Source organism: Ranitomeya variabilis, chromosome 2, assembly GCF_051348905.1.
Source record: "Ranitomeya variabilis isolate aRanVar5 chromosome 2, aRanVar5.hap1, whole genome shotgun sequence".
Classification (NCBI taxonomy): domain Eukaryota; kingdom Metazoa; phylum Chordata; class Amphibia; order Anura; family Dendrobatidae; genus Ranitomeya; species Ranitomeya variabilis.
The window spans coordinates 472,891,096-472,913,374 of NC_135233.1; the positions used below are offsets into that span (position 1 = coordinate 472,891,096).

Below are 22,279 nucleotides of genomic sequence, written 5' to 3' on the forward strand. Positions count from 1 at the left end.
TCCAGCAATGTAGGAGAGTAGAGTAGGTCATATGACGTTGCTAAATTGCTGGGCTCTGTTACTTCAACAATGTCATATGACCTACTCTACTCTCCTACATTGCTGGACAAAGTTACAACACCAGGAGTTCATTGACGTAATCAACTCTGCTACATTGCTGGGCTCTGTTGGTTCAACAATGTAGCAGAGAGTTGACTACGTTAATTAACTCCCTGTGTTGTAACTGTCCAGCAACGTAGCAGAGTAGATTATCTCATATGACGATGTGGAAGCAGCAGAGCCCAGCAATGTAGCAGAGTTGATTACGCCATTTAACTTCCTTTGATGTAACTTTGTCCAGCAACGTAGCAGAGTAGATTATCTCATATGACGATGTGGAAGCAGCAGAGCCCATCAATGTAGCAGAGTTGGTTATGTCATTTAACTTCCTTTGATGTAACTTTGTCCAGCAACATAGCAGAGTAGAGTATGTCATATGATGATGAAGTAGCAGAGCCCAGCAATGTAGCAGAGTTGATTACATCTATGAACTCCCTGTGATGTAACTTTGTCCAGCAATGAGTCGAGTATGTCAGGAGGCACCTTACTACAGCAGAGCGTATGATGCAAAATAGCGTGAAAGAATAATATTGCACAAAATTTCCCAGAATACAAACGAGTTGTCTCTTTAATAAAATTTTCAACTAAAAATGAGAACAATCATGAACAGATGTTTTGTTTTCGCAGTGTAAATCAATAAAGGGATTGTGCCTTTTTTATCTGCTGTGAGTAAAATCCACAAATAAAACAAATGTTTAATGCAAATCAAATTGACGTTCTGCAGAGTTCAGAAACGCAATGCTGGTCAGTTTGTGCAGCATAAAAAAAATCAGTATTGTGGCCGTGACATTTACATACATCTCATCCACCTTGCTGGAACTGTAGTGAGTGTGAACATAGCCATGCAGGTTAAAAAAAAATGCACCAAATTCAAATACTCCTCGTCCCATGGATAGGTCATGAAATGAAAAGTTGCGTACAATACCTTTAGGATCTCAAACACATTCGGTTCCAAGGGATTATGGTCACATTAGTGTTGTTTCAGTTGTAGATAAATTCACTGTCATATTATTTGTAATTTGTGCTCATTGTAACATCTTTGCCATGGCCAAAGGCTCAGTGCTCTGTTATGCCCTCTAATTTGCAAATCTAGCACTTTCTTTTATCTTGATTGACAGCCGACTCTGCAGTGTATGTGTTTAGCTTGTGTTTGGAGAGAAAACTGTCAATCAACGTGCCAGGGATTAAAGGGAACCTGTCACCTGAATTTGGCGGGACAGGTTTGCGGTCATATGGGCGGGGTTTTCGGGTGTTTGATTCACCCTTTCCTTACCCGCTGGCTGCATGCTGGCCACAATATTGGATTGAAGTTCATCCTGTGTCCTCCGTAGTACACGCCTGCGACTAATACGTCCGAAGAATGGGACAGTGATGCCAGCGCATTAAGAATAAATGGAAAAGGCATGGGCATGATCAAGCACCGCTGTATTTACATAGGAGATCTGATTCTCGGTATCGGTGGGGGTCCTAGTGGTCAGATCCCATCCGTTGGGAAGTTATCCCCTATCCTGTGGATATAGGATCACTTTTAAACTTGAGAATACTTTGAAACTTGGCTCATACAGTATATAGCAGACTATGTGGGGGCTCATACTCTATATAGGAGGCTTTATGGGGGCTCATACTATATATAGGAGGCTATGTGGGGCTCATACTCTATATAGGAGGCTATGTGGGACCTCATACTATATATAGCAGGCTGTGTGGGGGCTCATACTATATATAGGAGGCTATGTGGGAGCTCATACTATATATTGGAGGCTATGTGGGGCTCATAATCTATATAGGAAGATATATGGATGCTCATACTCTATATAGCAGGATACGTGGGGTTCATAGTCTATATAGGAGGCTATGTAGGAGCTCATACTATATATAGCAGTCTATATGGAGGCTCATACCATATATAGGAGGATATATGGGGGCTCATACTCTATATAGGAGGATATATGGGGGTTCATACTCTATATAGGAGGCTATGTAGGAGCTGATACTATATATAGCAGTCTATGTGGAGGCTCATACTATATATAGGAGGATATGTGGGGGCTCATTATATAGGAGGATATGTGGAGGTACATGCTCTACATAGGAGGCTATGTGGGAACTCATACAGTATATAGGTGGCTATGTGGGGGCTCATACTGTATATAGGAGGATATGTGGGGGTTCATACTCTATATAGGAGGCTATGTAGGAGCTCATACTATATATAGCAGTCTATATGGAGGTTCATACCATATATAGGAGGATATGTGGGGGCTCATACTCTATATAGGAGGATATGTGGGGGTTTATACTCTATATAGGAGGCTATGTAGGAGCTGATACTATATATAGCAGTCTATGTGGAGGCTCATACTATATATAGGAGGATATGTGGGGGCTCATACTGTATATAGGAGGATATGTGGAGGCACATGCTCTATATAGGAGGCTATGTGGGAGCTCATACAGTATATAGGTGGCTATGTGGGGGCTCATACTCTATATAGGAGGATATGTGGGGGTTCATACTCTATATAGGAGGCTATGTGGGAGCTCATACTATATATAGGAGGCTATGTGGGGGCTCATACTCTATAGGAGAATATGTGGGGCTCGTACTCTATAGGAGGCTATGTGGGACCTCATACTATATATATAGCAGGCTATGTGGGGGCTCATACTCTATATAGGAGGCTATATGAGGGCTCATACTATATATAGGATGCTATGATGGGGTCTCAAACTCTATATAGGAGGCTATGTGGGAGCTCATACTATATATAGCAGTCTATGTGGGGACTCATACTATATATAGGATATGTGGGGGCTCATACCGTATATAGGAGGATATGTGGAGGCACATGCTCTATATAGGAGGCTATGTGGGAGCTCATACAGTATATAGGTGGCTATGTGGGGGCTCATACTCTATATAGGAGGATATGTGGGGGTTCATACTCTATATAGGAGGCTATGTGGGAGCTCATACCATATATAGGAGGCTATGTGGGGGCTCATACTCTATAGGAGAATATGTGGGGCTCATACTCTATAGGAGGCTATGTGGGACCTCATACTATATATATAGCAGGCTATGTGGGGGCTCATACTCTATATAGGAGGCTATATGAGAGCTCATACTATATATAGGATGCTATGATGGGGTCTCAAACTCTATATAGGAGGCTATGTGGGAGCTCATACTATATATAGCAGTCTATGTGGGGACTCATACTATATATAGGAGGATATGTGGGGGCTCATACTCTATATAGGAGGATATGTGGGGGTTCATACTCTATATAGGAGGCTATGTGCTGGCTCATACAGTATATAGGAGGACTATGTGTGGGCTCATACAGTATATAGGAGGCTATGTGGGGGCTCATACTGTATATAGGAGGCTGTTATGATCCTTAGTGACTGAGGATCACGAATAGACCAGCAAGTGAATAAACTAAGGACAAGCTCTAGGGAGATGGTAACTGGACTGATCGCAAATCTGAACCTATCCAAAACAACTAGAGGTAGCCGGTGAACGTGCCTAAAAAATTCCTAGACGTCTCGAGCCAGCCTGAGGAACTAGCTACCCCTAAAGAGAAAGAAAGACCTCGCTTGCCTCCAGAGAAATAATCCCCAAAGATATAGAAGCCCCCAACAAATATTAACGGTGAAGTAAGAAGAAGGCACATACGTAGGGATGAAATCAGATTCAGCAAAAGAGGCCCACTAGTACTAGAAAGCAGAAAATAGAGCAGGGGTCTATGCGATCAATAAAAAACCCTTACAAAATATCCATCCTGAGATTACAAGAACCCACGCACCAACTAATGGTGTGTGGGGAGAAACTCAGTCCACTAGAGCATCCAGCAAGCGAGGAAATCACATTTTAGCAAGCTGGACAAGAAAACATGATAAACACTGCTGATCAAAAAATGAGCAAACAAAACTTAGCTTTGTCCTGGATGGACTGGGAGCAAGGTAGTCAGAAGGAATCTGAGTAGCACTGATTACATCGACAGCCGGGAACAAGAGGAAGTAAAACAGAGCTATATAGGAACCTCCCAGAGGATAACGAACCAGCTGATAGCCAGAGACCAGCAGGATAACAAACAAAGCCACCAGGGGGAGCCCAAAGCAAAAGTCACACCATACCACCAGTGACCACAAGAGGGAGCCCGAAAACAGAGTTCACAACCGGAGGCTATGTGGGACCTCATACTATATATAGCAGGCTATGTGGGGGCTCATACTCTATATAGCAGGATATGTGGGGGCTCATACTCTATATAGGAGGATATGTGGAGGTACATGCTCTATAGGAGGATATGTGGGAGCTCATACAGTATATAGGTGGCTATGCGGGGGCTCATACGCTATATAGGAGGATATGTGGGGGTTCATACTCTATATAGGAGGCTATGTGTGGGCTCATACAGTATATAGGAGGCTATGTGGGGGCTCATACTCTATATAGGAGGATATGTGGGGGTTCATACTATATATAGGAGGCTTTGTGGGAGCTCATACTATATATAGGAGGCTTTGTAGGAGCTCATACTATATATAGGAGGCTATGTGGGAACTCATATTCTATATAGGAGGCTTTGTGAGAGCTCATACTATATATAGGAGGCTATGTGAGGGCTCATACTCTATAGGAGGATATATGGGGCTCATACTCTACATAGGAGGCTTTGTGGGAGCTCATCTACTATATAATTGTCTAAGGGTCACTTCCGTCTGTCTGCCTGTCTTTCTGTCTGTCACGGATATTCATTGGTCGCGGCCTCTGTCTGTCATGGAATCCAAGTCGCTGATTGGTCTTGGCAAAATGCCCACGACCATTGCCACGACCAATCAGCGACGGGCACAGTCCGGCGGCACATGGCCGCTCCTTCCTCCCCGCAGTCAGTGCCCGCTCCATAATCCCCTCCAGTCAGCACTCACACAGGGTTAATGCCAGCGTTAATGGACCGCGGTGTAACGCACTCCATTAACGCAGCTATTAACCCTGTGTGACCAACTTTTTTACTATTGATGCGGCCTATGGAGCATCAATAGTAAAAAGATCTGTTACAAAAAATAATAATAATAAAAAAAGGTTATTCCCACCCTCCGACGTGGCACGGTGTCCTCGGCAGTGCAAGCTGCAGGTTCCGGTGCCAAGGATGCAATGCGAGAAGGACCTGCCATGACGTCACGGTCATGTGACCGTGACGTCATCACAGGTCCTGCGTGGCTGCGCGAGAAGGACCTGCCATGACGCCACGGTCATGTGACCGTGACGTCATCACAGGTCCTGCGCGAGAAGGACCTGCCATGACGTCACAGTCATGTGACCGTGACGTCATCACAGGTCCTGCGCTCATACCAGCCCTGGGACCGGAAGCTGCCGCGTGCAGGCGCCAAGACTTCAGTGGCACTTCGGAAGGTGAGTATATGTTTATTTTTTATTTTACGTTATTGTGCAATATACTACGTTACTGGGCAATATACTACGTGGCTGGGCAATATACTACGTGGCTGGGCAATATACTACGTGGCTGACCAATATGCTACACACTACGTGGCTAGGCAATATACTACGTGGCTGGGCAATATACTATGTCGCTAGGCAATATACTACTTTACTGGGCAATATACTATGTGACTGGGCAATATACTACGTGGCTGGGCAATATACTACGTCACTGGGCAATATACTACGTGGCTGGGCAATATACTACGTCACTGGGCAATATGCTACGTGGCTGGGCAATCTACTACGTCGCTGGGCAATCTACTACGTCGCTGGGCAATATACTACGTGGCTGGGCAATATACTACGTGGCTGGGCAATATACTATGTGGGCTGTGCAATATACTACGTGACTGGGCAATATACTACGTGGCTGGGCAATAAACTACGTGGCTGGGCAATATACTATGTGGTTGGGCAATATACTACGTGACTGGGCAATATACTACGTCACTGGGCAATACACTACGTCGCTGGGCAATATACTACGTGACTGGGCAATATACTACGTGACTGGGCAATATACTACGTGGCTGGGCAATATACTACGTGGCTGGGCAATATACTACGTGGCTGGGCAATATACTACGTGGCTGGGCAATATACTATGTGACTGGGCAATATACTACGTGGGCTGTGCAATATACTACGTGACTGGGCAATATACTACGTGGCTGGGCAATATACTACGTGACTGGGCAATATACTACGTGGCTGGGCAATATACTACGTCGCTGGGCAATATACTACGTGGCTGGGCAATATACTACGTCACTGGGCAATATGCTACGTGGCTGGGCAATATACTACGTGGCTGGGCATGTTGGACCATTTAGGTACTTTGCCAGCATTATCTTCATTATGGGATTGCCACCTTTTATTGGCTTATGCGCAATACATCTATTTTTATTGATCTGCATGTATTTGGCTTCACCCTGGGCAATTACATCTGTTGCATTACATATTACGTCACCCCCTACCCTCTATGTGGTATACTGTAGCGGGGTATTCGATATGTCTATTTTTTGCGTTATTGTTCATATTAATGATGCGACTCCCCCTTTTTGGGATTGATATATTTGGCGCCTGCGCACGTTGCTATTATGCCTCCATCTTGGCACTCCCCCTTTTTGTGCATCGTAGGCACTTGCAATGAACGACAATGAGCCTGTAAGCGGCCTCAGCGCATGCGCACTTGCGATATTGCTCGCCATCTTGGTACACCCTGCCGGGTTAGGTGTCTCTGATGCTGGGGTATTTCCGCTTCCTGGCATGGCGCCTTAGTGTGTACTGCGAGATACATCTCCGTTCCCTGTTTTGAGATCTACACAGCTGGTATGAAACTTCTTCTTAATTTAGGTGTATAAATAGTTGTCAATATGTGGACACTGGCACTCTGGCTCCTGACGAAGCCACGCTGTGGCGATACGCGTTGGGCCTCTTTTGCCCCCCTTGACCGGTGTCATGCTGCTTTAAGTGCGGACTCTAGCCCTGAGCAGGTTATACTTGGCTTGTATGGCCGTTTTTTGTTTTTTTTTGCTCCCTTTTGTGTGCACCTGCATGCCCCTTTTTTTTTGCAGGTAGAGGTGATCTTGATGCGCCTTTCATTTGTAGGTCTATATATTTATAGTCTGTGGGGTTCAGGCATTGTCCTCCATCCCACATCACAGACTCTGAATTTCTTGAATTCCTTGCATTTAGAACTTTGTATATTGGGCTCTTATAATATATGGGATGCATTTATATACACCAGCATCAGTCTGACTAGTTATATGTCATGGTCTCTTACACTGATTCAACTGTATCTTGATCGCATGATACTGGCATATATTTGGTCTAGGCAACACGTGCCTTATATATAAAATATTAGGTGGTACACTAGACTGATTACTACTATTCTGGGAGTTCTACTTATTTTTTATTTATTTCTTTATTTTTTATTTTGTTATGGCCATAACAACATCTGTCTTGCATTTGTATGTATTTGTTATGTTACATCAGTACTATACATTCCAGCATTAGCTCTCTTCTGGTCTTGGGGGGTATTCCCCATTTGGGGATGTACCATCATGGTTTTTAAATGTTTTTAATTGTGTGCTGTGTCTTGATTTCACCATAATAAAATTGATTATTATATTATAAGTATCATGTTTTTTCTCTTGGTGATCCCCTGTTTTGTGTATGTCTTCCTTTCTCTTTTGTGACATTACTCTTGTTGGACATACCCCGGGTTGATCCCAACTTGTTATAAGGTTGATGGTGCCCTCCACCCCCCTTGTTTTTTGTGGCTGGGCAATATACTACGTCGCTGGGCAATCTACTACATCGCTGGGCAATATACTACGTGGCTGTGCAATATACTACGTGACTGGGCAATATACTATGTGGCTGGGCAATGTACTACGTGGCTGGGCAATATACTACGTCACTGGGCAATATACTACGTGGCTGGGCAATATACTACGTGGCTGGGCAATATACCATGTGGCTGGGCAATATACTACGTGACTGGGCAATATACTACGTCACTGGGCAATATACTACGTCGCTGGGCAATATACTACGTGACTGGGCAATATACTACGTGGCTGGGCAATATACAACGTGGCTGGGCAATATACTACGTGGCTGGGCAATATACTACGTGGCTGGGCAATATACTATGTGACTGGGCAATATACTATGTGGGCTGTGCAATATACTACGTGACTGGGCAATATACTACGTGGCTGGGCAATATACTACGTCACTGGGCAATATACTACGTCGCTGGGCAATATACTGGGCAATATACTACGTGGCTGGGCAATATACTACGTGGCTGGGCAATATACTACGTGGCTGGGCAACATACTACTTGACTGGGCAATATACTACGTGACTGGGCAATATACTACGTGGCTGGGCAATATACTACGTGGACATGCATATTCTAGAATACCCGATACGTTAGAATCGGGCCACCATCTAGTGCTATATATAGAAGGCTATGTGGGGGCTCATACTCAATAGGAGGATATGTGCGGGCTTATACTCTATATAGGAGGCTATGTGGAGACTCATACTGTATATAGGGGTATTGTTAATTTATGTTGTGTTTGTGATTTTTTTTAGAGATGTGAGTTGCTAATCTTAGTGTAAACATAAATGTAAGAAATGTATAGAAAGAAATAACCCAAAATAGAAAACATATTGGTGCAATGAAGCACTAATTCTGAACAGACACACAAAATAATAAATGTAACAAAAGAGTTCTAAGAGAATGACTATACTATGGGCGAACCTGAAATATTGTACCAAACGTTGTCTGACCACAGATTAGACATTTAGCAGATTGAGTTCGTAGCAACCAATATTTACATGCTGCTGAATGGGGAGGTAGTTACAGATGGCTGTGTGAACAGCTGCTGGACTAACACACACTAAAAATGACTTAGTCCTGACGTCAGCACGACTATTTATGTTTATGATAACTAAACAAGCGAGGTTGGAAAATAACCTGTACATTCTAACAATGTAAGATCTTTCCCCTGTTACGTTCAACATGTTTTATTGTTGATTAGCACACTAAGTGCAATTTGCAACAGAGAAAAAATATATATTTTCTTGATGTATGTAATATTTCTCACCTCTTTTTTTATTGGAAGAGAAATTTAGAAAAAATGTGCAACTTTTTAAGTTAGCTTTGCTTACCTTTTAAAGTGTCACGTACATGGTTACCATTTAAAAGGAAGATATAATTACTGTTTAAATAATGTTTTTATGTAAATATATATTTTTTAAACAGTTGGTACGGTAATTTTTTTTCAATATCATGATTTGTATTAAAGAACAAAATCATGTACATTTCCCACTAGGGCTATTTTTTAGACTCCTACTTGTTCTTTCAGTTAATCTGCATGTACAATAGCAGCAATAGACTATCTTTGGTATTGAAACATTTAATGAGTGTGATTAAAGGTCACTGTGTATGAAGGGGAAGCAGGTTAGAGGTGACGTTACCTATTTGGTGAATGCTGTGTCATCAACTTTGTATAGAGATTTCAAAAATTTCACTTATTATGATAATTCTGCCTGTGATATTAATGAGATTTATGTAACTAAGAGAAAGTTGTAGTCTGAAGTAGCAACAGTCCCCTCCCCAAAGCAAGATTTGTAATTTTTTTTTTAATACAGATGTAATTTTTTTTTTTAATAGCATGGAGCACTCGTGTCAGAGGACTTGTGTAAGATCCTACCAGTGAAGCAAGAGGAGCGCCTGTCAGCGGCCAGGACAGCGCTCCGGAAGACTTCCTGAACCACAATCGGTAAATATTCCTGTGAAACTCCCTCTCTCCTCCGGGATTATCTAGAGACCAAAAATTGGACTACACTCCCACCTCTGCTACATAAGGTAACCCAACTACTAACTGACACTTTGTCACCTACTATACTTTTATGGGCATAACTTTGTGAGCTATTTGAGTGCGGCTCATCTATATAAAGGTATATACATTTAGCGCAAATATATGTTTTTTTAATTTCTATAACTATTTGGACAACCAGGTGGTGTTGTCTTATTATCTGCAGCAGGTTTTCCCTCCATACACTAGCGCTATTGTCAACATACATTTGTATAACTGATGAAAACTGGACTGTTTTTTTTTATGTCTAAATGATGCCTAAGACTGAGCTCTTTCTAAAGACTTGATGCTGTCTATTCCCATATTTCATGGCTTGACAATTATTTTTTTCATATCCTAATACTTATGAAAAATAGATACCCTGCAATTTTCACACTGGCCATTGGGCCTTTTTTTAGACTCTAATTTCCTGTTCTTTCAGGAAACTTACATGTACATTAGCAGCAATGAAAAGTCTCTGACCCTATCTATTGTATTAAAGCATCTAATGAGCGTGTGCAAAGTTCATCGTCAACGAAGGGGGAGCAGGGGCAGCAGCTGTGACCTTGTCTATTGTGATTGGAGGATCCTGTCATTGTAATCCTGCCTCTGATGATAATGAGACTGCTGAAAACTCTTCCTGAAAGGATAGGACATATGAGTTTAAAAAAATTCTCAGTGGCCAGTGTGAAGATTGCAAGATTACTAATTTTGTTGTGTAATCAAGATTGTGACATGTAAAAGAAAAACATTGCTTATATTCCCTCTAAAGGGATTGGATACATTCTCAATGCACAACCTTCCTCACAGACTGCAGAGAGCTCCTGTTCGCAGAATGGCAGCTGGTGGAGGAGCTTGTTGCCAAACCATCCCATATGCTTTCTCATGTGTTTTTCAGTTGAAGGAGGCTGGTGGACGGGCTTGATATATGGGCAGCTATGGATGAACAGGAATTCAGGAAGGGCCACTGGTGGACACAGACAGAAAGACTGTGCAAGAACAATATATGGGCAATATATGGTACAATAACTCATCATAATGCACAATTCCACTTACTTTGGAGATGGCAGTAGTGGCCCTCTGACCTCTTGGGCCCCTGTGTGGCTGCACAGGTTGCATCAATGATAAGCCACTGGTACGTACTACCAAATCATGCCACCGACACATATTTTTTAAAACAAAGATAAAATGGCCAATTCCTTTAATATGAATGTGTATCATATCATCACTTTTACATCACAAACAATATATAACCCAATTCGGACTTACATTTCTAGTTATTTTGCTGATAGAAGAGATCCATACATGAGATAAAAGATTAAATTGTCATTATTAATGAACTAAAAAAACGCATGTAAAAAACCAACAGATAAATAAATACACAGTGCCCAGTAAGGGGAACCCAAATCCAATTCAGAACTAATATACAATCATAAAGTGCCAATAAATGGCTGTAAGTATAACAAAATAAAAAATATAAGTATAATATATATATAATATAATGTATATAATATAATGTAATATAAGTACATGAAAAATCATCATACCTGAATAGAAACGTGGTGCCACTGCACTGAGTGTGTGGATGGATTAGGCGTTCCCTCCTCACCCCGACGTACGTTTCGCCCTTGGCTGCTTTCAGTGGCACCACGTTTTTATTCAGGTATGGATTTACTTACTACTCCTGCATCTATGGATAGCATTATTGGAGTTACCTTACATCCGTTGGCCTGGTATTACCCACAACACTAAGGAACGCTATTTGCTCCCACACCTCATATATTGGCTATACTGTTGTGTCCATAGCGCCATCTGTATCTCTCTTGTTGTGTGGACCATTAGTTAATTGAATTTGTTCCACATGTGTTATATTTAGGTCACTGTACCGTATTATTATAATAAACCTATTCTATAGTTAAGGACATTTATTGGCACTTTATGATTGTATATTAGTTCTCGATTGGATTTGGGTTCTCCCTACTGGGCACTGTGTATTTATCTGTTGGTTTTTTACATTTGTTTTTTTTAACTCATTAATAGTAAAATTTTTATCTTTTATCTCATGTATGGATCTCTTCTAATGGCAAAATAACTAGAAATGTAAGTCCTAATTGGGTTATATGTTATTTGAAGTGCCTACGTACTTAATAACTCTGTACACCATTGTATAAATTAATCACAAACAATATGACAAATTTTTATTTTTTGAGACAGCAATGGAGGGATCATATAGCGCTGGAACAATTCAAATGTATCCTAATACATGTAAAGTTATTTAATAAAACTTTTAGATTTTGCATATAAGGAATAACAATATTTTAATTTAAACAAAATGCATTTTACATCTGGACATTTATTACTTGTGCATGAATTTAAGAAATAGGTTATGTAGGTTAATATACTGATTGGTGATGTGTTGATAGAAGGTACAATCATTAGCAAAATCTCAGTGCAACTTCAGCGCAAGATGCACTTTATTACGGGCAGATCTCAGTTAATAATAATGCATGATATTAGGAGCTTGTGAGGAGTCAACATTTTCCAAAGAAATAGCACCACGATGAAACAGCCTCCAGTAGATGCCTTAAAAGGGTTTTTCAGTTCTTTAAAATTCATGACCTATGTTTAGGATAGACCATCAATTTTAGATTGGAGAGGGTCTGACCCTCAGTAATTTCCACTGATTAGCTGCTGCAAGAGGCTGCAGTGGGCATCACATCTCCTTCATTATCTATTGTGTCATTGCTCCGTACATTTAGTAGTGACTGTGCTTGGTATTGCAGCTTTGTTTAAGTCATTTGAATGTTACAAATCTGTAGTACAAGGCACAGCCAAAACTTAAAGTACATATCTGTCCCTGGCAAACAGTTAAAGAAGTTGTCCAGTCCAAGTCGATAAGTCAGCAGTCACGCTGTGTGACTGTGAGCGTGGGGGGGATTCATTAGTCTGCAGTCATACAGATTGACTGCAGACTTATCTATTTGGACAGGACAACCCCTTTAAGACAGTGGTCCCTCTAAAAACGTATTATATGGGATTGGGTGCCAACAGTTGAACTCCCACTGATCTAATATTAATGGCCTATCCTAAGGAGCTGGAAAAAACCTTAAAGGGAACCTATCACCCCGTTTTTTAAAGATTAGATAAAAATAGTGTGAAATAGGGGCAGAGCTGGGCTTTACATTAGTGCCTTTTTGTTGCCTTTATTCCCCCGTTAGGCTGCCGAAATACCTTAGTGAAGTGTCCGTTTTGACCTGTCACTCAAGCTGGTCAGGTCGGATGGGCGTGGTCACAGCGCTGTTTGTCCCCCAGGATCCTGCTCATCATTACGTTGGTGGCGTAGTGGTGTGCGCATGTCCAGCAGATGAATCCACTGCTCAGGAGATGAATAGCGGCGCGGTCTTCGCTATTCAGCCGTTTACCGGTGGGCGCGGCCATCTTTCCTGTGGCCGCGCCTGCGCAGATGGAGCGCTCTGCTGCCAGGGGCTTCAGGAAAATGGCCGCCGCGATCTCCATCTGCGCACGCGCGGAATCCCGCGGCCATTTTCCTGAAGCCCCTGGCAGCAGAGTGCTCCATCTGCGCAGGCGCGGCCACAGGAAAGATGGCCGCGCCCACCGGTAAACGGCTGAATAGCGAAGACCGCGCCGCTATTCATCTCCTGAGCAGTGGATTCATCTGCTGGACATGCGCACACCACTACGCCACCAACGTAATGATGAGCAGGATCCTGGGGGACAAACAGCGCTGTGACCACGCCCATCCGACCTGACCAGCTTGAGTGACAGGTAAAAACGGACACTTCACTAAGGAATTTCGGCAGCCTAACGGGGGTGTAAAGGCACCAAAGAGGCACTAATGTAAAGCCCAGCTCTGCCCCTATTTCACACTATTTTTATCTAATCTTTAAAAAACGGGGTGATAGGTTCCCTTTAATACCATTCTTTCCCAGCCTTCTTACCAGCCCGACTCTAACTGCAATTTAGACACTGTTGCGGGATATGCACAAGAAGTCTTTTTCATTCAGACTCTGAACGATAAGTGAATTGATTCTAAACTAACCAAATCTTACGATTGACATTATTGCTGTACTAGATTTCTGCCTATCTGCACCTGCAACAGATGTCCTTGACAAGGAAAGCTACCGCTCAAAATGTTGGACCGTATCTGTTTTTGACACCTTGCTAGATCAAAATAAATTTACACTGCAACAAGATCTACAGTCCCATTTTTCTTTTGTGATGCTGAGGTTCCTACCTCAATGATGTCATGATGTTATAACATGCATCGAGGCTAGTCAGTGCCAATAGCACTGATGAGGAGAAGTCTAGATCCGGAGCTAATGTTTTAGCAAGAGGAGCTGTCATTTATTTTTATTTTTGGCAATCAGAGCACATTTGATTTGTTTTGAATAATTTTGATGCAAATTGACTTTTTGGACTGATTTCTTACTAATCTGATGTATTTAAATTTTGGTAGATTCACTTATCCTTAGTTAGCATTAGTTAGCAGTCAAGTGAGCAGTCCTAATCGGTGATTGACAGCCTTCCCTGTATAAATGTGCATAAAGACATAGCTGTGAGTCATTGACTCGGACCGCCCCTCAACTGCTATACCTAGAATCAGCAAAAGAATTCAAAGAATAAAGTTTAAGTTATACTGAATCTTTCCTCACAAACTATATATTAAATACATTTATTAAACTGTTCAACATCACCTATTCTGTAACATGCTGCTTGTAGACTGCACAGTATTTCCAAACTGACAGGTTCCCTTTAAAAGTGGGTGCCTATTTAATTGTTATTTAGATTTCAGACCATTTACAACATTAATACCTATTATTAGTAATTATTGTAAGTTATAACAGTTATTTGTATTTAAATATATATATCTATATATAGATATATATCTCCCTATATATCTATATATATCTATATATATATCTATATATATATATATATATATCTTTATATATATATGTGTATATATATATATATATATATATATATATATATATATACTGTATATATATATATGTATAGATATATATATATTTTCAAACCATGAAAGAGGAGCTGTAAACTAGTCTTTAAATTTCATTCCTGAATTGAAGCCCTGTCAGTGTCATCTTCTTCTTGTAGTCTTCATCGAATATTTCATTCTGAGCAACAGTGAAATGGTTCTTCCAGTCCCCGGCAATACCTTATTTAGAGAAAAAATATTTCATCATTTTATTTTCCTTATTTTAAGGAGAAACGATCAATAGATTCATACAATCCTAACCAAAGCAGATTCAAGTAGAGGCAGCCCCCCTTACCATAACAGTGAACTATGTTTTGCTCTTTAACTCTTTGTGATTCTATATGTTTGTATGTTCTCCCCATGTTTGTGTGGGTTTCCTCCGGGTTCTCCAGTTTCCTTCCACAATCCAAAGACATACTGATAGGGAATTTAGATTGTGAGCCCCAAAACGGGGAATAGCGATGATAATGTGTGCAAACTGTAAAGCGCTGCGGAATACGTTAGCGCTATATATATATAAAAATAAAGATTATTGTTATTATTATGTTTTGGCGGGCTTTGTGCAAATTCATCAAAATTGGTGCACAATGTTTGATGATAACATACAGTATTTATTTTATGTCTCTTGATTTATTTGTGCACATTTTTAAAGTTAAAAAGTCATATCATGCTATCAATAAGGGTACAAGAGTACAATTGCGTAAAAAAATTGTGAGATTTTAAAAAGTTGCAAATGATGAATTAGCCAAAAAACTCTTCCCTAAAAGCAGTGTTTTTAAAGGAGGATACCTGGGTACCTAAATAATCTAATGGGGATGCAATCGGTTCAGACTAGATGTAAAATAAAGAAACATGCTACTAAACTGTACTCATAGCAAAAAAGAAAAACCTGTTTGTTATACCTGGGTTAACTGGAATATGTCAACCAGTTTTTGCTACCCTATATTAAAGCAGTATGATGCAGTAAAGGAGACGACCCTGATTCTAGTGATATGTCATTTACTTTGATGGTTGCTGGGGTTTTGATTCAATACTATTTTCTCTGCTGCAGATCTAGCAGTTCTCTGAATGCTGAGCTCTGTATAACCCCGCCCACATCACTGATTACATAGCAAACACCTGGGCACAGATTCCATCCGGGACTTTAGTATTGATGGCCTATCCTTAGGATAGGTCATCAATGTCTGATTGGTCAAGGTGCAAGCCACACATGCTCAGGAGACCCCTATTCTGCTGATACGTGGGATCCTAGAAATGGCCACACACTTGCTACCCATCCTTGCTCACCTCACATGCCATTCCTCATCTTCCTGACATGGCTGATGGGGCCACACAGGATGACATTGTGGGCCCCAACTGGTAATACACCCTTGCCTTGCCAGCCACACACAAAACTACTATATAGTTATAATTATTGTATTGTGTCATATATTTGATGTCGATTTTACCTTTTCTCATGAAAGGAGTCGTAGACTGGTCTAGAAGATCATTAGGTATGGTTTTGTAATTGGCCATGTCATTGGTTTTCATGATATCAAAGGATGTGTGGTAAACAATCTTCTCCAGAGTTTCATCACTCATCTCTTTTTTCAAGAAATGCAGCATCTTCTTAATTTCTCTTTTTGGATCCTATAAAATACATCACATTCAACTGACATATTGTGTCCATAATTAAAATTTTGATTAATCGGTAAGTAGTCATCAACTGGGTTTCCTAAAAATATTTAACGCTTAGCGTGCTTTCAAAGTGGTTGTTTTTGGCATATCGACATCCTAGCTCTTCATCTGAATGTCGCCATGTAATGCCGGCCAGCAAAAACAGCCAGTTGTTAGTAAAGCTTGACATCAGACACTATACTCCTTGCCTTTCAGGTTTCTATCTAAAATGAGATTGTCTTCTTGAAACAGCCCCTTTAACGTCTTCTAGCGCATTTGCAGCGAATGTCAGGTGCCGATGTATGGGGCAGTCTCAGGAGCTCAGCCTGCTCCACACTCTGCGGGTGGCACCTGTGACCAGAAGTAGCTCCAGTTGTTGCTGTTTAACCCTTTAAATGCTTCTGAGAAACTAAAAGGGAATCTGTAACCAGATTTTTACTTCCCCATCTAAAAGCAGCATGATCTAGGGGCAGAGACCCTGATTCCAGTGATGTGTTACTTACTTTACCGGGTGGTGCAGTTTTAATAAATTTCTTGTTATATCTTCTGAGTTCTCTGAATGCTGAGCTCTTTATAACCCCACCCACACCACTGATTGACAGCTTTCTGTATACACTGTGAATAGACAGAAAACTAACACAGTGGTGGGGGCGGAGTTGGACTACCTGGCAGCAGGTGTACTAGTCCTGCAGTGATAATCTCCTGCTGATAAAACCATTATAAAAACTAGCAAGCAGTCCAGTAAGTGACAAATTACTGGAATCAGGATCTCTCCCCCTACATTATGCTGCATTCAGATTATGTAACAAAAACCTAGGGACAGATTCCTTTTCATATGTTTTGCAATCTGCCATTATATTATGGTGCCCTTTCTAAGGGTTGTGTATTAAAATGACAGGTCCAACAAGTTACTACTGCAAAAAAATAAAAATTCAATATTATGTGGTTCGGCTAATAACGCTATACAAAAAACACACTATAGCCCCAGTATGTTCACCCCTATCTGACCTCATTAGGGGCTGCAGATGGGCTCATACAGCAGTTGCAATCATTCAGATATTAGAAATGCTGGGAAAGGCAGGAGTATTTCCCTCGCCACATTCTACTATATAATTGTCTAAGGGTCACTTCCGTCTGTCCTTCTGTCTGTCTGTCACGGATATTCATTGGTCGTGGCCTCTGTCTGTCATGTAATCCAAGTCGCTGATTGGTCGTAGCAAAACAGCCACGACCAATCAGCGACGGGCACAGTCCGGCGGAAAAATGGCTGCTCCTTCCTCCCCGCAGTCAGTGCCCGCTCCGTCTTCCCTCCAGTCTGCCCTCACACAGGGTTAATGGCAGCGGTAACGGACCGCGTTATGCCGCGGTGTAATGCACTCCGTTACCGCTGCTATTAACCCTGTGTGACCAACTTTTTACTATTCATGCTACCTATACAGCATGAATAGTAAAACGATCTAATGTTAAAAATAATTAAAAAAATAAAAAAATCGTTATGTACTCACCGTCCGTCGGCCCCCGGATCGACAACAGGCCTTTCCCAGCTCCAGTAACCGGCCCATGCTGCGATCTCGCGAGATGATGACGTAGCGGTTTCGCGAGACTGCTACGTCATCATCTCGCGAGACTGCAATGCACTCCTGAGACCGGAGCGCACGAGCAGCGTCGGTAACCGCTTCGCTTGGATCCGGGGGCTCCGGAAGGTGAGTATATAACTATTTTTTATTTTATTTCTTTTTTTTAACAGGGATATGATGCCCACATTGCTATATACTACGTGGGCTGGGCAATATACTACATGGGCTGTGCAATATACTACGTGACTGGGCAATATACTACATGGGCTGTGCTATATACTATGTGGCTGGGCTATATACTATTTGACTATACAACATGGGCTGCGCAATATACTACGTGGACTGCGCAATGTAGTACGTGGGCTGCGCAATGTACAACGTGGGCTACGCAAAATACAACGTGGGCTGCGCAATATACAGCGTGGGCTGCGCAATGTTCTACGTGGGCTGCGCAATGTACAACGTGGGCTGCGCAATGTACAACGTGGGCTGCGCAATGTACAACGTGGGCTGCGCAATGTACAACGTGGGCTGCGCAATGTACAACGTGGGCTGCGCAATGTACAACGTGGGCTGCGCAATGTACAACGTGGGCTGCGCAATGTACAACTTGGGCTGCGCAATGTACAACGTGGGCTGCGCAATGTACTACGTGGGCTGCGCAATGTACTACGTGGGCTGCGCAATGTACTGCGTGGGCTGCGCAATATACTTCGTGGGCTGCGCAATATACTTCGTGGGCTGCGCAATATACTACGTGGGCTGCGCAATGTACTACGTGGGCTGCGCAATGTACTACGTGGGCTGCGCAATGTACTACGTGGGCTGCGCAATATACAATGTGGGCTGCGCAATATACAATGTGGGCTGCGCAATGTACTGCGCAATGTACTACGTGGGCTGTGCAATGTACTGCGTGGGCTGCGCAATATACTACGTGGGCTGCGCAATGTACTACGTGGGCTGCGCAATGTAAAACGTGGGCTGCGCAATATACAATGTGGGCTGCGCAATATACAATGTGGGCTGCGCAATGTACTGCGCAATGTACTACGTGGGCTGCGCAATGTACTGCGTGGGCTGCGCAATATACTACGTGGGCTGCGCAATGTACTACGTGGGCTGCGCAATGTACTACGTGGGCTGTGCAATATACAATGTGGGCTGCGCAATATACAATGTGGGCTGCGCAATGTACTGCGCAATGTACTGCGTGGGCTGCGCAATGTACTGCGTGGGCTGCGCAATGTACTGCGTTGGCTGCGCAATGTACTGCGTGGGCTGCGCAATGTACTGCGTGGGCTGCGCAATGTACTGCGTGGCTGTGCAATATACTACGTGGGCTGCGTAATGTACTGCGTTGGCTGCGCAATGTACTGCGTTGGCTGCTCAATGTACTGCGTTGGCTGCCCAATGTACTGCGTGGGCTGCACAATGTACTGCGTGGCTGTGCAATATACTGCGTGGGCTGTGCAATGTACTGCGTGGCTGTGCAATATACTACGTGGGCTGTGCTATACACTACACATTCATATTCTAGAATACCCGATGCGCTAGAATTGGGCCACCATCTAGTTATGACAATTGCATCTAGAATGATAACAATCCCTTTGCATGTATTATTTTATTTTTTTAGTTACCTCTTTCATGTCTTCATAGAATAAATAAAGGATATTGTAGTCGTGCCTCTTTTCCCACCAGCCTTTCACATGGTCGTGCCACGAACCATAGCCCACTAAGGTAAAAATAACAGCTGTCAGACTGGATATACTAATATGTTTTAAGACGTCTTGTTGTTGTTCAATCAGTATCTTTATATTACCATTTCCGTTCATATAGTTATCTAAGAATGTATTCCAGGGTCCTGGATCAGGCAATGCTTTAACTATTTTGTGGAAGAAAAAGTATGATACTGCCACATCTTTTGCATTTCTTGCAATGTAAATAATCTGTTTGGAAACAAAAATAAAAAAATCGATATGTTCTTCTAGTATGAAATCCCTTTATATCCCTTTCTGAATACTGACACTCTGATTTAAAGTTTTCTTTTTAATATTATCCATATGAAAAGATTTTGATAAATTCCAATTTTCACGTTATTTAACCCCTTTCCAACATTGGGCATAATAGTATGCCGATGTCATACTCTCCCTGTATGGTGCGGGCTCATGACAGCTGATCTACAGTACAGACCAAAAGTTTGGACACACCTTCTCATTTAAAGATTTTTCTGTATTTTCATGACTATGAAAATTGTACATTCACACTGAAGGCATCAAAACTATGAATTAACACATGTGGAATTATATACTTAACAAAAAAATATGAAACAACTCAAATTATGTCTTATATTCTAGGTTCTTCAAAGTAGCCACCTTTTGCTTTGATGACTGCTTTGCACACTCTTGGCATTCTCTTGATGAGCTTCAAGAGGTAGTCACCGGGAATGGTTTTCACTTCACAGGTGTGCCCTGTGAAGACTTCTGCCGAGGGAAGTGGCCCACTCCACCATCGAGAAGGAGTGCCTGGCAATAGTCTGGGCCCTGCAGCACTTGCAGCCCTACTTGTACGGTCGCACCTTCACTGTAGTGACTGTCCACAACCCTCTGTGCTGGCTAACCGCCATGTGTGGAACCAACGGCAGGTTGCTACGCTGGAGCCTTGCCCTTCAGCAGTTTGACTTCACCATTGAACACAAAACGGGCAGGGAGCATGGCAATGCAGATGGACTGTCCCGCCGGGGTGAACCTGTTGAGATGCGCATGGAGGAGCACCGAGCGGTCCTGCCTCTGTAGCGCACACCAGAAGGGGGAGGTGTGTGGATAATGCATAATATAAGTTTTAGTTTCTCTTGCCAGCACATATAAGGTGGGCATTGACCCTCTTTCTCTCTGTGTTTCTGCTTGCTGGAATGTGTGTAGAAGAGGTTTTATTGCTTCTAGCTGCAAATTCCAGGTTCGGGGCAACTTACTCATTCCCTCCCACCACAAGAATTTTTATTTCGCTTGTGTAGGCACAAATCTCCTTCCAGCTGAAACTGATCTGATATCTCTCTTAAGACAGGAGGGTCTTTGTTCTATTATGATAAGATATTGGGCCACCGATTTGGGCTAGGAAAATAATAAGTACATATTGCTAACTTCCATCGGTAGATCTGTCAGCCACTGTAACCACTAGCAGCTAAATGCGATGAGTAAAAAGTACGGATTTCTCCTGACCCACGTGGAACAACTAGGATGAATTTAGTATCAATAGAGAGCTAATTTTAATAAAAGAGGAATGAGTGGTGTGTTATGATTCTGACATGTTCTGGAGCGAAGATACGAGAATTATAAGAATTAGTGTTAAATTTGGTCAGTCTGAGGAGAGGGGAGGGTCTGGGGAAACCAGCCCTTTTAGTGATATCACCAGGCTGCAGTTATAAGTTTTCTGCAAGGCACCCAGCAGTGAGTCTTACCTGAGGAGCTCTTACTGCCAGCCCTGATGAACTGGGATATTTGGAGCTCCGCCCACTAGCCTGGTTTTGCCTGAAATGATCTGAACACATGTAAGTGTTAACTTCTCACTTAATCCTTGATATTTTATAATTACCATTGTACATATTTCCAATTGTCTCTTATTGTAACATCCTTGTAATATTTTGATAAACACTGCCTAATCTTTCAGAGTAAAATATTTAAATTACTAGTTTCGTTCTTCCTGCTCTAAAATGTACCCTAAGTCTTCTGAAGGGAATTACGCTACTGTTTTAGGTTCGCTTCGGACCCGTTAATCGAAGCTGGTGGCATCATACCTTGATCTGTGTATTTGGGAGTCGTTGTAGCGACGGTGGCGTTGATAATTATTGTTCCTGCCTGAGTGGGAGTAGTTATATCGCCTCGCTGCAGCGTGCCCAATAGCCAGTACATAGCACGCAGCCCTTCTGGCGACTAATTACCTTAGGTGCAGTACCTAATCTGACCTGAGGGTAAGGGGGGCAACAAAGAGCTGCAAGTTTTCAAGCAGAACTGTAAAGCGGGCTATGCATAAATCCCTG

At 42.2% G+C, this 22,279-nt stretch overlaps 2 protein-coding genes across 3 annotated transcripts in view; one reads left to right on the forward strand and one right to left on the reverse strand.

Moving 5' to 3' along the window:
• The window catches only part of SLC25A45 (solute carrier family 25 member 45), an 80,310-nt gene that overhangs the window by 1,277 nt on the left and 56,754 nt on the right, over positions 1-22,279 (forward strand). For both annotated transcript variants that reach the window (XM_077287759.1, XM_077287760.1), the window contains exon 2: positions 9,807-10,001. The gene's annotated coding sequence lies outside the window, so the exon portion shown is untranslated. The remainder of the gene's footprint in view (positions 1-9,806; positions 10,002-22,279) is intronic.
• The window catches only part of LOC143806822 (sulfotransferase 1 family member D1-like), a 75,595-nt gene continuing 68,337 nt past the window's right edge, over positions 15,022-22,279 (reverse strand). Inside the window, exons 6-9 of the mRNA XM_077287758.1 lie at positions 20,066-20,192; positions 19,884-19,978; positions 16,459-16,639; positions 15,022-15,190 (exon numbers count right to left, since the gene is read on the reverse strand). Coding sequence (XP_077143873.1) covers positions 15,078-15,190; positions 16,459-16,639; positions 19,884-19,978; positions 20,066-20,192 — 516 coding nt within the window. The 3' untranslated portion in view covers positions 15,022-15,077. The remainder of the gene's footprint in view (positions 15,191-16,458; positions 16,640-19,883; positions 19,979-20,065; positions 20,193-22,279) is intronic.